General features: G+C 63.9%; 2 protein-coding genes and 1 long non-coding RNA gene across 18 annotated transcripts; 2 read left to right on the top strand and 1 right to left on the bottom strand.

Annotated features, from left to right (window-relative positions):
• The first annotated feature begins 42 nt into the window (after positions 1 to 42).
• Positions 43 to 5,578, top strand: INCA1 (inhibitor of CDK, cyclin A1 interacting protein 1). Of its 8 annotated transcripts, none has more exons than XM_078067794.1 (7): positions 100 to 159; positions 1,385 to 1,484; positions 3,574 to 3,687; positions 3,895 to 3,934; positions 4,188 to 4,387; positions 4,803 to 4,968; positions 5,163 to 5,574. In XM_078067794.1, exons 2-7 carry the CDS (start codon positions 1,390 to 1,392, stop codon positions 5,307 to 5,309), a joined length of 762 nt encoding a protein of 253 aa, XP_077923920.1. In that variant the 5' UTR covers positions 100 to 159; positions 1,385 to 1,389; the 3' UTR covers positions 5,310 to 5,574. The 8 variants fall into 8 exon arrangements, with proteins under 8 accessions (XP_077923923.1, XP_077923920.1, XP_077923922.1 ...); XM_078067796.1 differs by lacking the exon at positions 100 to 159 and adding an exon at positions 349 to 449 and having other exon boundaries at positions 5,216 to 5,577; XM_078067795.1 differs by lacking the exon at positions 100 to 159 and adding an exon at positions 349 to 449 and having other exon boundaries at positions 4,194 to 4,387.
• LOC144381172 (uncharacterized) lies at positions 4,932 to 6,455 on the bottom strand. 2 transcript variants are annotated; one of them, XR_013445939.1, is made up of 3 exons: positions 6,326 to 6,455; positions 5,161 to 5,278; positions 4,932 to 5,069 (listed from the first exon to the last, which is right to left on the bottom strand). It is a non-coding gene; the product is annotated as an uncharacterized LOC144381172 (long non-coding RNA). The 2 variants fall into 2 exon arrangements; XR_013445938.1 differs by lacking the exon at positions 6,326 to 6,455 and adding an exon at positions 5,589 to 5,737.
• Positions 5,808 to 21,076, top strand: CAMTA2 (calmodulin binding transcription activator 2). 8 transcript variants are annotated; one of them, XM_036078296.2, is made up of 23 exons: positions 5,808 to 5,906; positions 7,205 to 7,299; positions 7,487 to 7,590; positions 8,683 to 8,750; positions 8,833 to 8,968; positions 9,475 to 9,561; positions 9,710 to 9,863; positions 10,124 to 10,258; positions 10,750 to 11,690; positions 12,298 to 12,424; positions 13,550 to 13,684; positions 15,289 to 15,404; positions 15,972 to 16,156; positions 16,445 to 16,523; positions 16,634 to 16,856; positions 16,947 to 17,251; positions 18,059 to 18,255; positions 18,485 to 18,668; positions 18,769 to 18,840; positions 19,203 to 19,223; positions 19,388 to 19,575; positions 20,145 to 20,219; positions 20,328 to 21,076. In XM_036078296.2, the coding sequence occupies exons 2-23, from the start codon at positions 7,269 to 7,271 to the stop codon at positions 20,389 to 20,391; spliced, it is 3,627 nt and encodes a 1,208-aa protein (XP_035934189.1). In that variant the 5' UTR covers positions 5,808 to 5,906; positions 7,205 to 7,268; the 3' UTR covers positions 20,392 to 21,076. The 8 variants fall into 8 exon arrangements, with proteins under 8 accessions (XP_035934189.1, XP_035934185.1, XP_035934186.1 ...); XM_036078292.2 differs by lacking the exon at positions 5,808 to 5,906 and adding an exon at positions 6,354 to 6,494; XM_036078293.2 differs by lacking the exon at positions 5,808 to 5,906 and adding an exon at positions 6,354 to 6,494 and having other exon boundaries at positions 9,490 to 9,561.
• The last annotated feature ends 23 nt before the right edge of the window (positions 21,077 to 21,099 follow it).

Here is a 21,099-nt window from a genome sequence, read left to right on the forward strand (position 1 = left end):
GCGGGCGGGCGGGCGCGCGCCGTCCCGACTCGGGCCCGGGAGCGCCCCGGGAACTGCCGTTAAAGGGGCAATGCGCTCGGGTTGTGGGGCCCACCGGGCGCGGACGGGGAACCGAGCTGCGGGCGCAGAAAGGCGCGCAGGACGCTGGCTGGCGGGAGGGTTGCGGCGCCCGAGGAACCGGGCCGGGGCGAGGGGGTGGAGGGCGGCTGGAGGGCTGGGGGGCAAGGGGCGGGCCCTGGAGGGGACCCAGGCCCCGGACCCGCGCACGTCGCCGCCGTCGGAGGCGCGCCCAGGGGCGGAGCCGCCCGTCGCGCCCCGCCCAGGGGTGGTCCCGCCCAGGCCCCGCCCCCGGGTGCGCGGCGCGCCGGCTCCGCAGCTGCGCTCCCGTCAGCGCCTCTCCGCGCGGCGCCCGGCCTGGCGTTCTGGAACCCGCCGCGCCGCCGCCTCAGGTGCGGGGGCCGGGCGCGGGCGGCGGCGCTGTCCGCTCCCCTGCCCGCTCCCCCGCCCGCTCCCCGGCCCGGCCCGCAGGTGGCGCAAGCCCGGCAGCCCGGCCGCAGCCTCAGCCTGGGTGCCGTCTCGGGCCCGGCCTCCCCCCGACGCACAGGCCGGGTTCCGCCCTCAGGCCGCCGCTCCCCCAGGCCCGGCCCGGCGCACCTGCCCAGGACCCCCGCCCCGCGCTGGCACGCTCAGGTGGCCCCGCAAGGCCTGGGCCACCTCCCGTCCCGCTTCCTTCAGCGGCACCCCGCCCCGGAGAGCGGGGGGGGGGGTGCGCCCGCTTAGACCCCCTGAGCTCGGCCCACCCGCCTTGGGCCCGGGGCACCCCGCTCAGACCCCTCCTCTAGCGTGCCCGGCCGCCCCTGAGTCTGGCCCTGTGCAGCTCCCTGCCTGCTCACCTTTACCTGCACGCGGCCCTGACCGCCCCCTCCCTCCCGCCCTCCCCGGAGCCGAGGGACCGCTCTGCCCTGTGCCCATGTGACTTTCGTGAGCGCTCATACCTGATTTACTTAACAGCCCTCAGTTGTCTAACTGCCCCCAAACAACGATTCTGTACCAACGACCCCGAACCCCTCTGCCCTATCCAGTCCCCGCCTGTCTGTCCTTCCATCATCCCAAGTTACCATCTGCAGGTCTCACTTACTCTGTACGTTTGGCTCCAGAAAATTAATTTCCTGACTTATCTTTGAACGTCCACATTCCCTATGCCCGCTGTCTTTAAACTGTGTGTATGTTCAGCTCCTAAACATACCAGCACTAGAAATACCCCTGAAGCTCTCCTTCCTTTCTCCCGAACCACAAACCCTCTTCGCAATCTCTAGATCTTCGGCTGGTCTCGTCCCTACAGCCGTGACATGAGTGAATGATTCATTTTCCATTATCCTCCCAGCACCAATGAGGAGACTAGGTCCAGCCACCCAGCCTGGTCCAGCCACCCAGCCCAGTCCAGTCGTGCAGGAAGATGGAGACAACCTCATCCCCTTTGCCAAGTGAGTCCTCCCCACCCAGTGGGGACAGGATGGAGGGAAGATGGCACCCCTGGCTTCTTCCCCGACAGGAGTAGCAAATAAGGAACAAGAAGCTCAATGCCTGGTCTCAGGGGACCAATGATTCATTAATTTGTCTCACAAATAGGTTTTGTCTAGAACTACAATGTTCTAGACATGATATTCAGCACCAAGGATTCAACAATGAGGAAGATAAGGAATAAACATAAACAGATAGAACTTACTTTCTGGAGGAAGGACACAGAATGTCCAAATGTAAATATAATTTCAATTAGTAAGAAATATAAAAAAACAAAACAGGAGCATAATATAATGCAAAATAGAATATTCTGGAAACACAAGTTTAGATAGGGTGATTGTGGAAGACGATTCTGGGGAGCTGAGTTTGAATTGAGATCTGAAAGATTGAGAAGCAGCTGGTCTGATAATAGCCCGGGTGGGGTGGGGGGGTGAGGGGAGAAGAAGGGATAGTGAGGGGGGGTAAGCCCCAAGAAAGAAATAAACTCAGTATCTTGTAGGACCAGGAAGCAGGCCAGTGAAACTGAGACTTCACAATCATGGGAAAAGTAGAGAGTAAAGTCGGACAGTCAGGCAGAAGCCAGCTCATACAGGACCTTACAAGCCGTTGGAAAGGTTTTGGATTTTATCCAAAGGGCAGTGGAAATCAGTGGAAGGTTTTCAGCAGGGAAATGGCACGAGCAGACTTTTTTCTTTCTCCCCAATTTCTTTATTGTGAAAGATGTCAAACAAATACCTAAGTAGAGAAAATACTCATCATGAAGCCAGTGTGCCCTTGCCGGCAGCTTCAAAAATTATCATTCCAGGGACGATCATTTCATCTGTGTGACCGTCCAGCCTCCTCCTACTCAGATTATTTTGAAGTAAATCTCAACCTGTCTGCATTTCACACAACCATGTTTAAACGGTTACTCACACTGCTCTGGGCAGAAGAGATGATTGGGAGGTTAGGATGGAAGCAGGGAGAGCAGGAGGAACCCATTGCAACAGTCCGGGCGGGGGCAGATGAGCCGAACAGTGGCGGTGGAAGTGGAAAGGGTAAGGAGTAGTCAAATCGGGTGTATTTTTTTTATTTTTTATCTTTTTAAAATTTAAGTGAAACTTTTTTTAAAAAATTAAAAAAAGTTTTTTTTTTTTTTAATGTAAGTAGGCTCCACACCGCCCAACGTGGGGCTTGAACTCACAACCCTGAGATCAAGGGTAGCATGCTCTACCTACTGAGCCAGCCAAGCCCGCCCCCCCCCCCCCCGGCCTTTTTTAGTTTAAGTGAAACTTTATTTTTTAATTTTTTCATTTTAAGTAAAATCTGGGTATATTTTCGATGTAGGACTGACACGACTTGCTGGTAGACTGGATATGGGAGTTGAGGGAAAGTGAGGCGTACCAGGTTTGTGGGCTTTGGCAGCTGGGCATCTGGGGTGCCTTCCTGTGAGGTGGGGAAGGCTGGGGAGGAGATGTGGACTCCATGTGTGGAGTCCAGGGGGGATAGGGATTTGGGAGTCCTTAGCACATTGGTAGTATTTAAAGTCATGGGCCTGGGTGAGATCCCATAAGGAGAGGTGGAGATGAGAAGAGAGAGGGTCCAGGCCAACCCCTAGGACACTCCCCTGGAGAGCAGGAGGCCAGTCTGCATGTAGTCTGGGGACTTTGGAAGTGCTGAGCCCTGTCCTCAAACCCCTCTGCACACCCCTTGCTACTTAGAAGGATAGCAGTTTATCTGCATTAGGGGAGACAAAGCAGGAGTGAGCAGAGGTTCTGCTCGGCTGGGCCCTTGCGCTGACCAGCCGGAACCCGCCTGTCACATCAGCGGGGCCGCTGGGGCCTTCCTCTGTAACAGCTGAACGCGGTGTTCCCTGGTTGCGGGGCACAGACGTTTGAGATTTGGCATGAGATCCAAGGCTCAAACAACTGCAGTCTCCAGTCTCGCAAATCAGAGATCTCACTACCTCCTCAGCTGAAATGGCTACGAGAGCACGTGGCCGGAGGGTCCCACGGAAAGACGGGACCCCTGAATCCCTGGAGTGAGCCAGCCCCAAGCCTCCCTTGTCCTTAGGTGTTCCAGAGTGGTCCACCGCTCGGCACCCCCCAGCTTGCCTCCCCAGAGCCTCGGACTGCTGCCCCAGCGATCCGGAGCCCTCTTCTGGGAGAATCTTAGCCAAAGGCCCAGGTGGGTAGACACAGAGAAAAGGAGGCGGAAGTAAGGCTGTGGAGTTTTGCACTAAGCCTTACAGCAATAAGCCCTCGTCTGGGGACCACTGGCCGATGGACACCGTAGCTCCTACTGCCAGACGGACAGGTGCTTGGGAGAGGCGGTCCAAGAAACAGTACAGATGAGGGTGTCCTCTGCACATAGCTCCCCTTTTGTGCTTTACAGCCCCACCGGGACGGAAGAACAGTACACCCCACCCCTGCTGGTATGACGAACGTTGTGCCCTTCAGCACTCCTTGGTTAAAATCGTACCCACTGCTATCCTATCCTCAGCTAACCTTACCACCTCTTCCCTCTGCTGTCCCCCAACCAGTGCACGGGCCACACCCTCCTTTCTTTGCATCAGTCACCCTGTTTCCATGATCTGGGCTTCCCAACACCCCTGACTCCCTGTTTTAGTCCAAGCCCTCCTTGAGAGGCCCAGTTCTGCCCTCTGGCCCCTTTCCCCCCATTCTCAGGCACAGAGAGCCACTGGATGCTCCCAGCCTGGCCTGTACCCCCCTGAGGGGCTCCCACCACCAGAGGTGCTTTGCAGAAGAAAGAGGAGGAGGCCATATTTGGCAGGAATGCAGCAGGGACCTGCGGGCATCCCAGCCCGGGTGAGGGCAGTCACTTATCACCTGGAGGATCTAAGGAGGCGACAGAGACTCATCAATGAGTAAGGAGAGAGACATCTGGGCTCTGGGAGCCAAGCAGGGTTTGGGGGCAGGAGGGTTTGAACTAAGGAAGGGGTTGAGAGCTTTGAAGGAATTGGAGGCTGTACGGAGATGGGGAGGGAACTGGGGGTGGAGGATGAACCACAGGAGCTGCAAGGAGTGGAAACAGGGTCACTGATGACAGGAAAGCCGTCCACAGAACTGGAGGGTCGTGAGTAGCCACAGGTCACCTCTGAGTCCCTGGACTGAGGGTGCTCCAGTCTGAGGGGAGCAGGAAGCTGGGGGTGGACAGTTGGAAGTCCAGTGATAACACCCCTGGGTCCCAGCAGGAAGTATTTCAGGGCAGAGAGGTGAAGAGTGGAGAGACAGGAAGCCTGGCCTCCAGGCTCTGCGTTCCTAAGCCTCACGTCACCACAGACAGAAGAAGACCCAGTGGGGCAGCTCTGGGGCTGCATCTGAGCCCCTGGCGCTTGCCGATGACCACCGTGGAGTCCCCAGTGCCACCGAACACCGGGGTCTGGAAGAGGACAGGGCTGCCTATCCACAGGAAGAGGGCCACCTTCTCACCGCTGGCCGGCCCCAGGTCTGCTGGAGGAACCTGGTAGGGTGGAGGAGGGTGCGGGGGCTGCCTGGTCTTGCGAGGAGGGACAGCGGGAGGCCGGAGCCCCAGGTTGGGTGGCTGGCCTGGAGAGGAACAAAACAGAGAGGCTGGGGGGTGCCTGGGCTTGGGGGCTAGGAAGCCCAGAGAGACCGCCCTTCCCGTTCTCATCCTTACAGCTGCTCTGGTCTCCCTGGAGCCCCCTGGGCCACGGGGGGTCTTGCCTCCCCAGGCGGCTGGGCTCCCTGGCCTCCTTCAGCGCTGTCACAGCCAGCAGGAAGCTCCTCTGCAAGCCCTGGGGGATGGAGGTGCAGTCTGAGGAGTGAGGACGGACCCCATGCCCCCGATGCCCCAGACGCCCTCCGCTGCCCCCGCCCAGCGGGCCCCAGGCTGGTTGGCGGCCCTGGAGCCTCCCCCACTCGTGACAGCGAGGCGTTTCCCCCTCCTCAGCCTCTCCCAGCTGCCCCCACCCCCAGCACTGGGCGCTAACAGCCCCCTTGGCCTCCCTGGTCAACCCGCTCCTCGCGGGGCTCCCCGGGGCCGGCTGCCCCCCGTCCCCCCCGCCCCCCCCCCCGCCAGGCCCGATCCCCGGCCTCTGTTCTGACATTAAAAAGCAAGCAAGTCGAGCCCAGAGCGTCTTTCTGCCCGGGGAGCAGTGATGGAGAGGCTCGTGGGGAGGGAGGGCGCCGTCCCCTCCTGCGGGACCAGCTAAAGGGAAGTCGGGCTGGGTCCCGCCGGGCCCCGGAAGCCCGCCCCCCGCCCCGCGGCCGCCGCCCCGCGCTACCCGGCCGCCCCCATCCCCTTAACGGGGAGGCCCCGCCCCGTGCGCAGTGACGTCGGACGCCGCTGTCAGCGGGCGCCGGGGGGGGGGTCGGTGTGGGGTAGAATGGCCGCTGCCGCCGTCACCCGCGGGACCCCGGGAGGTAAGAGCCGGGGCCTCTCGCCCGCCTCTCCGCCCCCGCGCCAGGGGGCGCCGCTGCGGGGCCGGGCCGCGGGCGCGCGCCGCGGGGACCCCCGCCCCTCCTCCCGGCTCGCCCCCAAGCCGGCTCTCGTCCTCCTCCCCCGCGCCAGGGGGCGCCGCAACGCGCCGGGCCCCGCGGCGGACCTGCGGCGCCGGCACCGCCGGGGGACCCCGCGCCCCGGTCCCCGGCCCGGCCCTCGCCGCCGTGCGCCCGCGGGCTCTGCGCCGCGTCGTCTCCGGAGCGCCCCAGCGTGCGGGCGGGCGGGCGGCGGGCCCTCCCACGTCGGGGCTTCTCTGGGGACCCCCGCCCCGGGCCGCTCGGCACCCTGGCAGGCTGCCGGGCCGGGACTGCGCACCTGCGCCCAGGGGCGGAGTCCTTACCCCGACCAGCTGCCCTGCACACAGCTAGCGCGGACGGGCCTCCTCCCCTCTCCACCCCGGACACCTGGCGGAGCCCGCCGCCCGGAGCCCGCGCTGGGAGCATCCTCCAGCTTCCATCTGTTCCCTCGGGAGGGTGGGGGCTCAGGCTGGAGCCAGAGTGGTAGATGGGGTACCGTGGGCCTGGAGGCCAGGGGAAGCGGAGGCGTTTGGGGAGAGCGCTGGTGGAGGAGGGGTGGGGAGGGCCGGGAGCCTCAGAGTGGAGGATGGGTCGTCCTGGGGGGATGGGAAGCCGAGGCCTGGATACCCACCCGGCCCAGATCCGACCGGGCCCTGACCGACCTGGAGGGGAGGGAGGAGGTTACGATCAGTCGTCAGATCTGCCCTTCCCCTTGCAAGTATCAAATCGAGAAGGAACCCAGGGTGTGTCTTGTAAGGCCCAGCTCTCCAGCGGACTTAGATCTCCAGCCCTCCCCCCAGCATCTAGGCTCCCATTTGCCGAACCGTCCTCCAAGGACCAGGTCCCCGAAGTGCCAGCCCCCAGGCCCTGATCTCTCCGTAGCCCCAGCTTCCGCGACAGCCCCTGCCCTAGGGCCTGGGAAACGCCAGCCCGGCCAGCCTCCCCCTCCCCCACCCACTGGTCTCTTCCTGATGACTCTGTCGGTGGTGTCTCCCCACCCGTGCTGGTTCCTGGCACCGGGTCTGGATTCTCCCTCTCCTCCATGCCCAGCTCTACTCACATCTCAGTCTGGCCCCTTCCCCCTGCCTCCTCATCTTTCCGGGCTACCACGACACAGTTCCACACCCCTCTCCCAGCTCCTTCTCCTCGTCCTGGGTCAATGTGGGGGGCTTCTGCCATGACCTTGTTCTCTCCCTTCCCAGCACAGACTCCCCCTCCCCCCGGCCCTTCAGGCCGGGGGTGACCTTGCCCCCTGGAGCCCTCACCATGAATTCCAAGGACACCACCGAGGTTGCCGGTGAGTTCACAGCCCAGGTTCCCAGCCTTTCTTTCTCCCGGCTGTGGTGACTCTCAAGTTCTTGCGTCCCTGCTCCCCTTGTCATGGTTCAGTCCCCCCACCAGTGCTTTGGATTCAGCCCCTTTGCCCTGGGCTGCCGGACGGGTCAGAGGCAGCACACTGAACCCTCCCTTCTGATTCCCTCTAGAGAACAGCCACCACCTGAAGATCTTTCTTCCCAAGAAGCTGCTGGAGTGTCTTCCTCGCTGTCCGCTGCTGCCGCCAGAGCGACTTCGGTGGAATACAAATGAGGTTTTCTGGGGGAGCCTTGGGTAGGGCCTGGCAAGGTGGGTTGGAGGCTGGTGGATGGGGGTCTTCCTAAGTGCAGAGCACTGCTCTAAGCTCTTTGGGGGCCACAGAAGAGGTGTAGAGACCTGCATCTTATAGGCGCTCACTCCTGGGCACATCCACCCGGGTAAAAGTAACAGCAAGCAGCAACAAAATACTTCTTACAAACCGAGCGATGCGCTCAGCACCTGAGCTAAGTTACCTCTCTCAGTCCTTTAACGGCCCTATGGAGCAGACACAGTTGTTCTCCCCATGCTATAGGGGAGGAAACGGGTCTACCTTGTGTAGTTTATTTAACTCTGGAGCCTTTGCTTTTAACCACCGCTGACGCTGGCTCCTTCTGGAGGCATGGTCCTCGTGTTACACACCTTCCGTGTCCTCCCCCCTCCCCACACGCACACACAATGGTTTGTGCGTACTCAGCGCTTGATTATTTCATTAGATGAGAATCGTCAGCGAGAGGACATATGCGTGTGTAATTGCTGTAAATGCAGGAAGGGCCGGGTCAGGGAGCGGGGCTTGGCGGAGATCTGGGAAGGGATGTGATCTCTGGGATGACTAGGGTGTCCAGGCTGAGAGAAATGGGTGCATGGCATTCAGGCCTGAGGGGGGACAGTAACATTCAGGAGCTCATGGCTCAGGGCACGTTCAGAGGAGAATCCATGGCTGGTCTGGCAGAGATGGTAGGTGGAATATAGGTAAATGGTGGGAGCAGTTTTATCCCTGGTCTGAGAGAAGCTCGGAGTCAGGTTGAGGAATTCGGAAATCCTGGCAGTGTCAAGCCATTGAGGTTTTCTGAGTCAGGAAGTGGCACAAACGGGATTTGGAAAGTAAAATCAGAGGCGGCACGAAGCATGGAGGATGGAGAGTTTGGACTTGGCCCCGGCTGAGGAGGAGGGAAGGAGAGATTAGACCCGGGTCTGAGATGGAGCCTGGGACCCAGGAGGGCAGCGGTCCTTGCTGGGAGCCTCCAGTAGCCGCCAGAGCTCAGCGGAGCAGGAGGCCAGCCCCAGAGTCTACGCGGGGACCCCCAGCTGAGTGCCCCTTGTCCTACAGGAGATCGCATCCTACTTGATCACTTTTGAGAAGCATGATGAGTGGCTGTCCTGTGCCCCAAAGACAAGGTGAGCGGGTTCATGAAGGCGGGCAGCGATGGGGCTCCTGGAGTCCCGCCGCAGAACTCAAGGCCAGCCCTCCCCTCGTCAGGCCTCAGAACGGCTCCATCATCCTCTACAACCGCAAGAAGGTGAAGTACCGGAAGGACGGGTACCTGTGGAAGAAGCGGAAGGATGGGAAGACCACGCGAGAGGACCACATGAAGCTGAAGGTCCAGGGTATGGAGGTGAGGCAGGTGTCCAGCAGTCAGCCCCGGCCGTCAGCCCCGGCCGCCCTCCTCCGTCCTCAGCGGGGCTCTGGCCCACCTCCTCCCACCCTCCCAGCCACTCCCCTTCTCACTGCCGTGGCTCAGCCCACGTGCCGCCTCCCACGTCCCTCTGTGACCCAGCTCTCTAGGACTCAGGTGCCCCCCGAGGCCGCCCAGGCCCGTTCCCCTCAGGGGTCCAAGTCCTGAACCTCTGAGCACGGGTTTCCCTCCCTCGAATCACTGCTCCTCATCTCGGATGTGCCCTCGCCCTGCCCTCTGATCTCTAGAGAGTCCCTCCCGTATGTCCCGTCTGCTCCGCCTTGTGAGACCCCGGCCCCAGTGTCCCCGTGGCACGGGGTGCCGGGATGGGGAGTAGGTGGGGGTGGGCAAGGGCTGACGAGGAACTGGTGGAAAGACTGGGATTCCTGCAAAGGGGCTGAACAGAGGAAGAGTTGGGGAGCAGACTAGCCCTCCCCCCACCCCAGCCTGTCTCCTGGCAGTGTCTGTATGGCTGCTACGTTCACTCTTCCATCGTCCCCACATTCCATCGGCGCTGTTACTGGCTGCTGCAGGTAAGGGAGGTGGGGTCTGAGATGACCCACTGGGTTCCGAGTGGGAGGAGGAGCCTGGGAAGAGGGGAGGGGGGTGGGGGACGGAGGCGCCAGGCCTGGGAAGAGAGCGGGCCCCCACGGCGCTCTGTGTGTGCCCTTGTGCTCTCAGAATCCTGACATCGTGCTTGTGCACTACCTGAACGTCCCAGCCCTGGAGGATTGTGGGAAGGGCTGCAGCCCCATCTTTTGTTCCGTCAGCAGCGACCGTCGCGAGTGGCTCAAGTGGTCCCGGGAGGAGCTGCTGGGGCAGCTGAAGCCCATGTGTAAGGCGCTCCCAGGGGGCGAGGAGACAGGCGCCTCCCGGGGGGCGGCGGGGGGGTCTGTACCCCCAGCGTGGGGTGAGCGGCTCCCTGCGAGCCAGGCGGTGCTCCCCTGAGGGGGCGCGAGGATTCCGGCGTGTTCTGAGCTCTTGCCATTGCGGAGAAGGGGCCGAAGGAGGTTTGTGAGCTTTGAAGCTGCTGGCCGGGAGTCTCGGGGCCTGTCCTGTGGGATCCCCAGCATCCCCCCCCCAACGCTCTTCCAGTTCATGGCATCAAGTGGAGCTGTGGGAGCGGGACAGAGGAGTTCTCTGTGGAGCAGTTGGTGCAGCAGATCCTGGACAGCCACCCGGCCAAGCCCGCGCCGCGAACCCACGCCTGCCTCTGCAGCGGGGGCCTCGGTGCGTGACCCCTGACCCCGGAGCTGTCTTCCCGCCAGCGCCCCGCGCTTCCTCGGGCCTCTCTGTCCTGCTAGCGTTTGCATGCTGATTTGCACGTCTTTTGCATATCCCAGAAAGAGGGCCGGATGAAGAGGCCTTCCCGCCTTCCCGCCGGGGCACGCTGGCCCGGCCCAGGCTCTCGATCTGTCTGCTGCCCTTAGCGGCTCTGGGCCACCCCAGCGTGACCGTTCACACCCAGCCCCAGCTTTACGGCTAGTTGGTACCCCCTCGGTTGTGTTCTCACATTCCTTCTTTATGCCTTTGCCTGCTGGTCTCAGCTGCTGTCCCCACAGAGCCCCTCCGGTCCTGTTTAATTTGGGGGTGCACGCCTGCCTCCCAGTGGCCGCAGCCGATAGTACGGCTGTCGTCCGGGGGCCGGGTGCGGGAAGCTGGTGACGCTGCGGGGAAGGGACGGTGGAGAACCGCGATCCTCCCGCCCCTTCCCACCGCAGGTTCCGGGAGCCTCACCCACAAGTGCGGGAGCACGAAACACCGCATCATCTCTCCGAAAGTGGAGCCCCGAGCTTTAACGCTGACCTCTGTCCCCCACCCCCACCCCCCTGAGCCCCCTCCGCTGATAGCCCCTCTTCCCCCGGAGCTCCCCAAGGCACACACTTCTCCTTCCTCTTCTTCCTCCTCGTCCTCCTCTTCCTCCGGCTTTGCAGAACCCCTAGAGATCAGACCTAGCCCTCCCACCTCCCGAGGGGGCTCATCCAGAGGAGGCACCGCAATCCTCCTCCTGACGGGACTGGAGCAGCGGACCGGGGGCTTGACGCCCACCAGGCACTTGGCTCCCCAAGCTGATCCTAGGCCTTCCATGAGCTTGGCTGTGGTCGTAGGCTCTGAGGCCTCTGCCCCACCAGCTCCTCCCAGCCCTGCCTTTGACCCGGATCGTTTTCTCAACAGCCCCCAGAGGGGCCAGACATATGGAGGGGGGCAGGGGTTAAGCCCAGACTTCCCCGAGGCAGAGGCCGCCCACACCCCCTGCCCTGCCCTGGAGCCTGCCGCTGCCCTAGAGCCCCAGGCTGCTCGGGGTCTCCCTCCTCCGCCAGGAGCAGGTGGGAGAAGAGGAAATCGCTTCTTCATCCAAGACGATGGCGGTGGGGAGGAGCTCAAGGCCCAGGGGGCCACTCCCCCCGCACCTTCACCCCCTCCTTCGCCCCCACCCTCACCTGCCCCCCTGGAGCCAGCAGGCAGGGGAGGCAGAGGGGAGGCCTTGTTTGGAGGAGCTGCTGGGGCCAGCGAACTGGAGCCCTTCAGTCTTGCATCATTCCCAGACCTCATGGGAGAGCTCATCAGCGATGAGGCTCCAGGAGCCCCTGCCCCAGCCGCCCAGCTCTCTCCTGCTCTTAGCACCATCACGGACTTCTCCCCAGAGTGGTCCTACCCGGAGGTGAGCCTCGGGCCCCAGACCCTCCTCCATCCCACTCAGCCAGTGCTGTCCCCTGTTGTCCCCTGCTCTCCCCTGTCTGCGTGGCAGCTTCGCTCTCGTCCTGCCCCTCTCTGTATGCAGAGCAGAGCATAGCTGCTTCCCTTGTCTCTGCAGGTAGCCTCTCTCCCTCCCTCCCCCACCCCCCGCGTGCTGGGTGTGGTCGTGTGAGTCCCCCAGGTGCCCCTGTCGCGGACTTGGGGAAGCCGAGGGTCTGTCCCCTGCAGTGAAGTTCTGCTCTCTGCTGCCCCAGAGAACGAGAGGAGGAACCTCGGTGGGAGGACAGTGGGAGCCCAAGGCAAGGGCTTTGGCCCATGACCACTGTCTGCCAATGAGTTGGCAGCCTTGGGGGAAGCAGTGAGTTCCCTGTTGCTGGCAGGACTGTTGGGAGGAGGGCCAGGCTAGCTGACCTCACCCCGCTGGGTCCTGCCCCATCCCTGTACCCCAGAACCTAGCCCAGGGCCTGCTGTACCGCACATGCTCCCTCAGGGTCTGAATTCATGATGAGTGAATGAGCGAATGAACACCCAACCGAGTTCCAGTGGCATGACTCTGGGCTTCGTCTCTGCAGGGTGGTGTCAAGGTGCTCATCACAGGTCCCTGGACAGAGGCCGCTGAGCATTACTCCTGTGTCTTCGATCACATCGCCGTGCCAGCCTCGCTTGTCCAGCCTGGGGTCTTACGCTGCTACTGTCCTGGTACGGGGGTGGGGCGCGCTCAGGGGAGGGGCCGGCTCGTGGGCTGGTGAGCTCCGTGTTCCCCCAACAGGCACATGAGTCTGGGTGCATGTGTCAGAAGGTCTAGGCTCTGGCGTAAGCAATCTAGTCCTTAGCTGACCGGCGGCCTTCCGGGTCTGCGGCCCCCCGTCCTGGGAGGTCAGGCATTTGACCCAGCGGGCCTCCACTGTCCATCCAGGCCCTCTGGCTTGGTTGCAGTCAGTTTCTGGTTCCAGTCCAGGGAGCTCTCAGGAGCATGAGAAGAGAGACACGTTGGTCTCTCTCGGCCAGTCTTGGACTTAAGGACATTGCCTCCTAGACCTGGGCCGTCTGGTAAGGTAGCCGTTAGCCACGTGGGCCCGTGGAAGTTCATTAGAACGAACTAAAACGTAGGACTCGGCACCTCCCTCCCAGCAAGCACACGCTGAGGGTTCAGTAGCCACCCTGCTGGACAGTGCCGATCCAGGACGCGTCCGGCACTGAGGAAGCTCCGTCGGACGGCACGGCCTAGAGCTCAGTGCCGAGGCTCCCCTCTGCCCTCTGCCTCCGACCTTGCTCCTTACCTGCACCCAGCAGTCAGCTGCTCTGGGACCGCGGGGACCACCAGAGTGACGGGGCGACAGATTGGCTGTGAGCACGCCCCATCGCAGCAGCCTGGTCCGGGGGTGCATGAGCGGCAAGGGCAGACCAGGGAAGCTGGGTGCTGGGATTCGTCTCAGCCTGTAGTCTGGGGACCGGGGCCTGGTGGATTCGTTCTCAAGGCCAGAGACACGGAGAGCCCGGGACACAGCTCTCACTGGACCCTGCGGTGAGCAGCTGCTTCTCCTTCCCCGACCTCGGTGACCGGCTCATGCCCTCTGTGCCCAGACCTTGGGGGATCAGGCTGCTTCCTAAGCAGAGGTATCTGTGGACCCTCAGCTCCCAGGCCTGGTGCCGACTTCACCGCAGGGTCCACAACCCCAGGTGTCTCAGGCCCAGCCCCCAGTAGGTATTAGGTCCTTGAATGGTCGGAATCCCGCCAGCTTTGAAACGTCGTGTGTGGCTCTCACGCGGGGCCAGAGGAGGAGCCAGGGAGAGAGCCCGTGTCGCTGACCCTGCCCCCCCCAGCCCATGAGGTGGGGCTGGTGTCTTTGCAGGTGGCGGGGCGGGAGGGGCCCCTTTCTGCCTCTGTGCTCTTTGAGTATCGAGCCCGCCGGTTCCTGTCACTGCCTAGTACTCAGCTCGACTGGTTGTCACTGGACGGTGAGTACCCCGTGTTGGGCCCACATTGCAGTGGGACGCGCTCCCAGACCCCCCAGGAGTCAGGCGGCCACCGCCCTGCCCCCGATTTACCACCCTTTCCCCAGCTGCTGCTTCATGGGTCAGTTCTAAAGGCGGCAGCGACTGTCCCTCCCGTCCTCTCCCCCAGAAATCTTGGAGCCGTCTCTGTCCCAGCCCTTGGCCTGTCCTGTCCCAAAGATGGGCTGTAGGCAGGCGGGGCCAGGAGGCGGGAGCAGTGTACGTGGGGTGTACGTGGGTGTGCATAAGCACCCGTGTGTACTGATGGAAGTATTGCAATTTCCTTGCTGCTTTTCCCTCTACTTTTGAGGACAGGTGTTTGCTCTAAGAAATTTGGGAATAACAGAGAAGCATAAAGTAGAAAATTGACCATATCACTCCTCAGTGACATTCACCTTTAATACACTTCAACACACTTTCCTATACAAACAGCCGCGCGTGCACACGTATGTGTATTTAAATCGAGAACTGTGTGTTCCTTCGCTGGTTCTCCTTCCCGTGCCTCCCAGTGCGGTGTCCCCACGGCCCCTGCGTCCAGCTCGGGGTCTCCTCCTCTGGGTTTCTCTCCGTTGCGCTGCCGTCCCTGCTGAGCTCGCCTCCCTCGCTCCCTCCATCATGCCCCTGCTGTTTCACCCCTGGGGGGCCCCTCCCAAAGCCCTGCTGTCTGGAGGCGGGGGCTCCTCCCTCCCCCTGCTTCCTGGTTCCACTGTGCCTCCTTCCCTTCTGTGTTGCTTGTTTGGCTCATCTCCCCGCGGTCCTGTCTCTCCTCTCCTTCACCTTGTTGACCCTTCTGCTCGGTGTCTGCCCTCCTCCCCACCGTCCCCTCTAGGCCCTGAGCCCCTTCCGCCCTGGCATCTCAAGCGGGACATCCACAACCTCCACCCTGCTTCGTGCCTGTTTTCCCGTGGCTCCGATCCCCTGCCGCCTCCCCTCCTTGTCCTCGTGTGATCTCAGGAGGGCACAGAGCTTGGCGTGTGCGTGTGCGCGTGCATGTGCGTTCTTGTGCACGGGGTGGGGGGAAGAAGAGGAGGAATGGACATGGTGATCTATCTCTGTCACCTTCCAGCCTCGCCATCCTCTTTGTGGACAGCTGCGGGGCGCTGGGTGGAGGGGGTGGTGCTTCTTAAATCACAGCCCCCAAGCTCTCTTGGGCAGTGGATAACAGAGAGGAGGGGCCCTGGAGTCCTTCAGCCCCAGCATGGGGGACAGAGGTAGTGTCTGGGGCAAGGAGAGCTGACGGAGGGCTCACCTAGAGGGCCGGGGGGGTGTGAGCGTGAGCGGGTGTGAGCGTGAGCGTGAGCGATCTGGGGCAGCACGGGGCCGCACGCTGGAATCCCTACCACGTCTGTGTCCTGAAGGACATGGTTTTAGTTCCGGATTCTGGTCCCAGGTCAGCGGGACGTGTTAAAAGCTCTAGTTTAAGGACTGCGTCCTGGGTGGGCTGCATGTAGGGTGAGGGGTCAAAGGGGGCCTCCCCTCCCAGGTGGTGGCACAGGGCCAGTTGTGGTGTTGGGGGCATCTCCCAGACCCCGCCCGCCACTCAGCCTCCCGTACCTCTTCCCCCTCAGACAACCAGTTCCGAATGTCCATTCTGGAGCGGCTAGAGCAGATGGAGAAGCGGATGGCGGACATGGCAGCAGCCGGGCAGGCTTCCTGCCGCGGTCCTGACGCACCTCCAATCCAGGTAGCTCCGCGAGGGGGGAGGTCTGGGTGGGGAGCCGAGGAGGGTCCTCCCAGAGAAAACGGCTGTGCTGTGAGACTCTCTTGTCCCTCGTGTCCCCAGCCTCCTCCTCCCTGACGTCACCCTGTGGCAGGAGTGGCTATTCTGGGCACCCTCTTGGCATGACAGGCTTCAGACTATTTCTGATCTGAAGCGGGTGGGGGTGAAGGCAGGGGTGGGGGAGGGGATGGGGAGACTGGGGGCCGGCACTCATGGGCCCGGGGCTCTGAGGACAGGGACAGGGAGAGGACGCAGGGTCATCTGTGGGCATGGCGCTGACCAGAGCCCGTGTGCGGGCGCACACGGGCAAAGCCGTGTGGGGTCTGGCTGCCAGAGTGGCTGGAGGAAGCCAGCCGTGGGAGTGGGGGAACGCCCAGGAGCCCGAGCTGGGAGAGCTGAAGGCCCACGGAGGTCTGGGCGGTAGGAACCTGGAAGGGAGGTGTGGGGAGAGGACAGGTGGAGGTGGCCAAGGCCATCCCAAGGCAGGGGGCCAGGCTCTCAGGTCCCTGCATAAGGGGGTCTGTTCTACAGGACGAAGGCCAGGGGCCCGGCTTTGAGGCACGTGTGGTGGTCTTGGTAGAGAGCATGATCCCACGCTCCACCTGGAGGGGTCCCGAACGTCTGGCGCACGGAAGCCCCTTCCGGGGCATGAGCCTCCTGCACCTGGCCGCTGCCCAGGGCTACGCGCGCCTCATCGAGACCCTGAGCCAGTGGCGGTGAGCAGGGCTGCGGGAGGGGCACCCGTGCCAGGGGACTGAGGAGGGAGCTGTGCTCACTGTGGGAAGGGGGGCTGGGAGAGGACTCACACTCGGGGAATTCTAACACCCCCCGACTTGGGGCGCTGACTTTCGGAGCTCCTCAGGCTCTGCGTCTCTTCGAGGGCCTCGCCCCCTGACCTTAGTGCTTCTAGACTAATTGCTTCCCGGCCCCTTCAATTCTGATGCTCCCGCGGCGCCTGCCCTTACCCTGACCAGACTCTGGTGTCCCTGCCCCAAATCCTCCAGGAGCGTGGGGACTGGGAGCTTGGACCTAGAGCAGGAGGCTGACCCGCTCAACGTGGACCACTTCTCTTGCACCCCTCTGGTGAGCGCACGCAGGGTGGCGGGGGGCCAGGCGTGCTGCCTGGGGGGGGTCTTGGGGGGATGCACAGGGCGGCCCCAGGCCTCACCCGCCCCCCCCCGCCCCGCCCGCAGATGTGGGCCTGCGCCCTGGGCCACCTGGAGGCCGCGGTGCTCCTCTTCCGCTGGAACAGGCAGGCGCTGAGCATCCCCGACTCTCTGGGCCGGCTGCCCCTGTCCGTGGCGCACTCCCGGGGTCACGTGCGCCTCGCCCGCTGTCTGCAGGAGCTGCAGAGACAGGAAGCTTCAGCCGAGCCCCCGCTCGCCCTGTCGCCCCCCTCCTCCAGCCCCGACACTGGTGAGGGCCGTCCCCAGTTTCCCTGAGGAGGCTGTGGGTGGGAGGAGGACGGCCAGGGCTCCCGCTACCCTGGCTCCCCTCCCCTCGCAGGGCTGAGCAGCGTCTCCTCGCCCTCGGAGCTGTCGGACGGCACCTTCTCCGTCACGTCGGCCTACTCCAGTGCCCCAGACAGCAGTCCTCCGCCTGCGCCTCGGCCGGCCTCCGAGATTGCCATGCAGGACATTGTCCCTGGCCAGGTCTCCTCGGGTGCCCCCGAGGCCCCCCTATTCCTCATGGACTGTGAAGCCACCAACCCCCAGGGGCCAGCCCCCTCACCACCTCCTCTCCCACCAGCCCCGGACGGTGGGGCTGCCCCGGAGGACACGGACGGCCCGCCGGCTGTGGACGTGATCCCGGTACGCAGCCCGCCGTGGAGCTGTGAGGGGTGGGGTGGGGGGGCGGAGCGTCCCACGAAGCAGAAGCAGGGTCTGGCTTCAGTTTGGGCAGAAGGGGCTGGTTACCCTTGTTTTGGGGATGGGCATGGGAACCCTTTGCTTAGCTCCCGCCAGAGATTGGGACTCAGAAATCATGAGGCATCAGAGGTTGAACATCCTGGGGAGCAGCCTCAGCTGGAGCTGGGTTGTAGGGGTTCCCCACTGATCCATGAGGACACAGGGTTCTCGGGGAAGCGGGGCGGCGTGATGGAGTGAGGAGCCAGGAGGCCAGCACGGGGTTAACAGTGAGGAGTCTGGGAGCGCAGCAGGGCACTGCTCTGCCCAAACCCAGGACCTGCCTGCCTCAGAGAGGCCACCGGACTCACTGCGCAGCACAGAAGTCCAGACACAGAGTACCGCGCTGCGTGTGGCCGGCACAGAGTGCACAGGGGGGCGTGGAGGGGGGCTCGAGGATGCTGGGGTTGCGGGCCCAGCCTCCCGAAGGGCAGGTGCTCCATTCGCTCAGTTCCTGAATCCCCATCTGGAGCAGGTCCTTCCCGTCCCATTTTCCACGTCTCCACACACAGGGCTGTGCACCCACGTGGGAGCCCAGGGGGTGTAAATACAAGAATCGGAGCGTGGGGAGCAGGGACAGCCGTCCGCAAGGCCTCAGGGTCTGGTGGTGAGGGGAGTGATGGGACAGGACGTGGACGGTGGCTACACTGTGGCGGGGCGGGAGCACCTGGCAGTCGGGGCGGCTTGGGACTCAGCAGCTTCTCCTTCATGCAGGTGGACATGATCTCACTGGCCAAGCAGATCATCGAAGCCACGCCGGAGCGGATTAAACGAGAGGACTTCTCGGGGCTGCCCGAGGCCGGAGCGCCCATGAGGGAGCGGACAGGGGCCCTGGGGCTCAGCGAGACCATGTCGTGGCTGGCCAGCTACCTGGAGAATGTGGACCATTTCCCCAGCTCAGCCCCTCCCAGGTGACCAGCTCAAGACAGAGCATCCAGACGCGTCCACGGCACATGGGAGCGGGGAAGGAGCCTCTCCAACAGCCAGAGTCCAGTGCGGCTCGGGCCCCAGGGCCTTTGAGGGAAGGATGAACTGGCTGGGGACCTCTCCCTGGGGAGCTCTCCCTTCACCGCGGTCCCTGGCCAGAAGAGGAGGGACCTCACACGCCCCGTGACCTCCCTTCTCCCTGTTCCCCTCCAGCGAACTGCCCTTTGAGCGTGGGCGCCCGGCCGTCCCTCCAGCACCCTCCTGGGCAGAGTTTCTGTCTGCCTCCGCCAGCGGCAAGATGGAGAGTGACTTCGCCCTGCTGACGCTGTCGGATCACGAGCAGCGGGAACTGTACGAGGCGGCTCGCGTCATCCAGACAGCCTTCCGAAAGTACAAGGTCAGAGGCTGCGGAGATCGTGGGCTCGCGGCCAGCCGAAGGGCAGGTCAGGAGTCAGCCAGGTGGGCCCCTGGGGGCTGACTTCCGTGTCTTGCCCCAGGGCCGGAGGCTGAAGGAGCAGCAGGAGGTGGCTGCGGCCGTGATCCAGCGCTGCTACCGGAAGTACAAGCAGGTGAGAGCCTGGGCTCTGGACGGCGCACGTGCGCGCGCACCCGCACACCCGGACACACACGCACCCGCACACAGTGCCCCCCACGCACCCGCACCCGCGCACCCGCACACACACGTGCCCCCCACGCACCTGCACACCCGCACACGGGTACCCGCACCCGCGCACCTGCACACGCACACACACGTGCCCCCCACGCACCTGCACACCCGCACACGGGTACCCGCACCCGCACACGCGCACACACGCACCCGCACACAGTGCCCCCCCACGCACCTGCACACGCGCACCCGCACACGCGCGCGCATGCGTATCCTCACTCCAGAGCGCTGCTGAAGCCCTAACTCCCCTTCTCTCTCCACAAGCTGACCTGGATTGCGCTTAAGGTATCAGGCACGAGGTCTGGGTGGGAGGTTGTCCGTGATGATTCGGCCTTTCCGTGAGCGTGGGGATTAGAGACTTACACCAGCTGAACCTGGGGGTGACCCGCAGGGGTCCGGGTCTCTGTCCCTGCAGTTCAGCCCCCGTCCCCTCCCCCCCATGTCTGCAGTTTGCACTCTATAAGAAGATGACCCAGGCGGCCATCCTGATCCAGAGCAAGTTCCGAAGCTACTATGAACAGAAGCGGTTTCAGCAGAGCCGCCGGGCGGCTGTACTCATCCAGCAGCACTACCGCTCCTACCGCCGCCGGCCGGGGCCTCCCCACCGGCCCACGGGCAGCCTGCCCGCCCGCAGCAAGTACGGCCGCCCGCAGCCCTCCACGTCCCGGCCCGAGGCCCCGAGCCCAACTCCGAGCCCAGCATCCTGCCCTGCCTCTCCCTGCTGGCCCCGGGGGTCTGAGCCCAGCATCCTGCTCCTGCCTGTCCCTGCTGGCCCCGGGGGGCTGAGCCCAGCATCCTGCCCCTGCCTGTCCCTGCTGGCCCCGGGGGTCTGAGCCCAGCATCCTGCCCCTGCCTCTCCCTGCCGGTCCTGGGGGCTGAGCCCAGCATCCTGCCCCTGCCTCTCCCTGCCGGTCCTGGGGGCTGAGCCCAGCATCCTGCCCCTGCCTCTCCCTGCCGGTCCTGGGGGCTGAGCCCAGCATCCTGCCCCTGCCTCTCCCTGCCGTCCTGGGGGCTGAGCCCAGCATCCTGCCCCTGCCTCTCCCTGCTGGCCCCGGGGGTCTGAGCCCAGCATCCTGCCCCTGCCTGTCCCTGCTGGCCCCGGGGGGCTGAGCCCAGCATCCTGCTCCTGCCTGTCCCTGCCGGCCCCGGGGCTGAGGGCAAGGGTGCTGGTGTGCCGCAGCTCCTCATCCTTTCTTCTTCCACCAGAGGCTCCTTTCTCACCAAGAAGCAGGACCAGGCAGCCCGGAAGATCATGAGATTCCTGCGGCGCTGCAGACACAGGTGCTCCCTTCCCAGGCTGGGTCCCCCAGGGCACCTCCACACCCCCCGCCCCAGCCTCGCGGCGGCCCCATCAGCTCGTCTCCTGACTCCGTCCCCGTCTCTCTGCAGGATGAGGGAACTGAAGCAGAACCAGGAGCTGGAAGGGCTCCCCCAGCCCGGACTGGCCACCTGACCTGCGCCCCGCTTTCCTCACCGCCCTGGGGGCCGCTTCTGGCAGTCTTAACAGGGAGAGGACTCTCCGGGGGAGGGGAGCCCCCTGTCGGCAGCTGTCCCCCTCCCTAGGTCTCCGCCCTGCCCCACCTCAACCCCCTGAGTCGTGCCCCCACTCTTTCAGCCCCCCGACCCGCGAACCCCACCTCCCTGCATCTTCCGCCGTGACCTCCGGAGCCCTGCCTGCCCCTTCTCCACGGCCTCCTCTCTGCCTGCACCCGTCTCGACCCTTCCTGACTTGCCTTATTTATTTGTTGACGCGTCTCTGAATGTATCCGCCTCGGTCCCCCCTCCGCCGCGCGCCCCTCGTGTCGCAGGGCCGACCGCGCCCCCACCCGACTCCGCATGTTGGCGTGTGCCCCCTCCCTCTGCGGCCCGCCTCCCCTGTCGCCCGCCGGCGGCCCGCGGTGCCCGGGCCGGAGGGGCTGTGCGGGGGCGCGCGCCGCGGAGCCCGCCCCGTCCCCCCCGTCCCCCGAGGGGAGGGGGCCTGTACATACTGTAACATACAGAGTATAGTGAAGAATCTATTTAAGGCGCCGCGGGGAGGGCTGCACGGCGCGGCGGGGGCCCCCGGCCGGCTCCACGAGCACTTTCTACTTGTGCATGGGCTTGGTTTCTACGAGTTGCCATTAAACATCGCTGCACCAGCCAGCCTCCGGCCTCTGTCTGC

This window comes from Halichoerus grypus, chromosome 2 (assembly GCF_964656455.1).
Source record: "Halichoerus grypus chromosome 2, mHalGry1.hap1.1, whole genome shotgun sequence".
NCBI classification, from domain to species: Eukaryota; Metazoa; Chordata; class Mammalia; order Carnivora; family Phocidae; genus Halichoerus; species Halichoerus grypus.

Bases quoted from the DNA above. Each gene is read 5' to 3' on its own strand.
- INCA1 (XM_078067794.1), top strand. From the start codon at position 1,390: ATGAGGAGACTAGGTCCAGCCACCCAGCCTGGTCCAGCCACCCAGCCC. The intron at 3,935-4,187 runs GTATGACGAACG...CCCCATTCTCAG, and splicing joins AGTACACCCCACCCCTGCTG to GCACAGAGAGCCACTGGATG. The intron at 4,969-5,162 runs GTCTGCTGGAGG...TCATCCTTACAG, and splicing joins TCACCGCTGGCCGGCCCCAG to CTGCTCTGGTCTCCCTGGAG.
- CAMTA2 (XM_036078292.2), top strand. The intron at 18,256-18,484 runs GTGACCAGCTCA...GTTCCCCTCCAG, and splicing joins CCCAGCTCAGCCCCTCCCAG to CGAACTGCCCTTTGAGCGTG. The intron at 18,841-19,202 runs GTGAGAGCCTGG...TCTCTCCACAAG, and splicing joins GCTACCGGAAGTACAAGCAG to CTGACCTGGATTGCGCTTAA.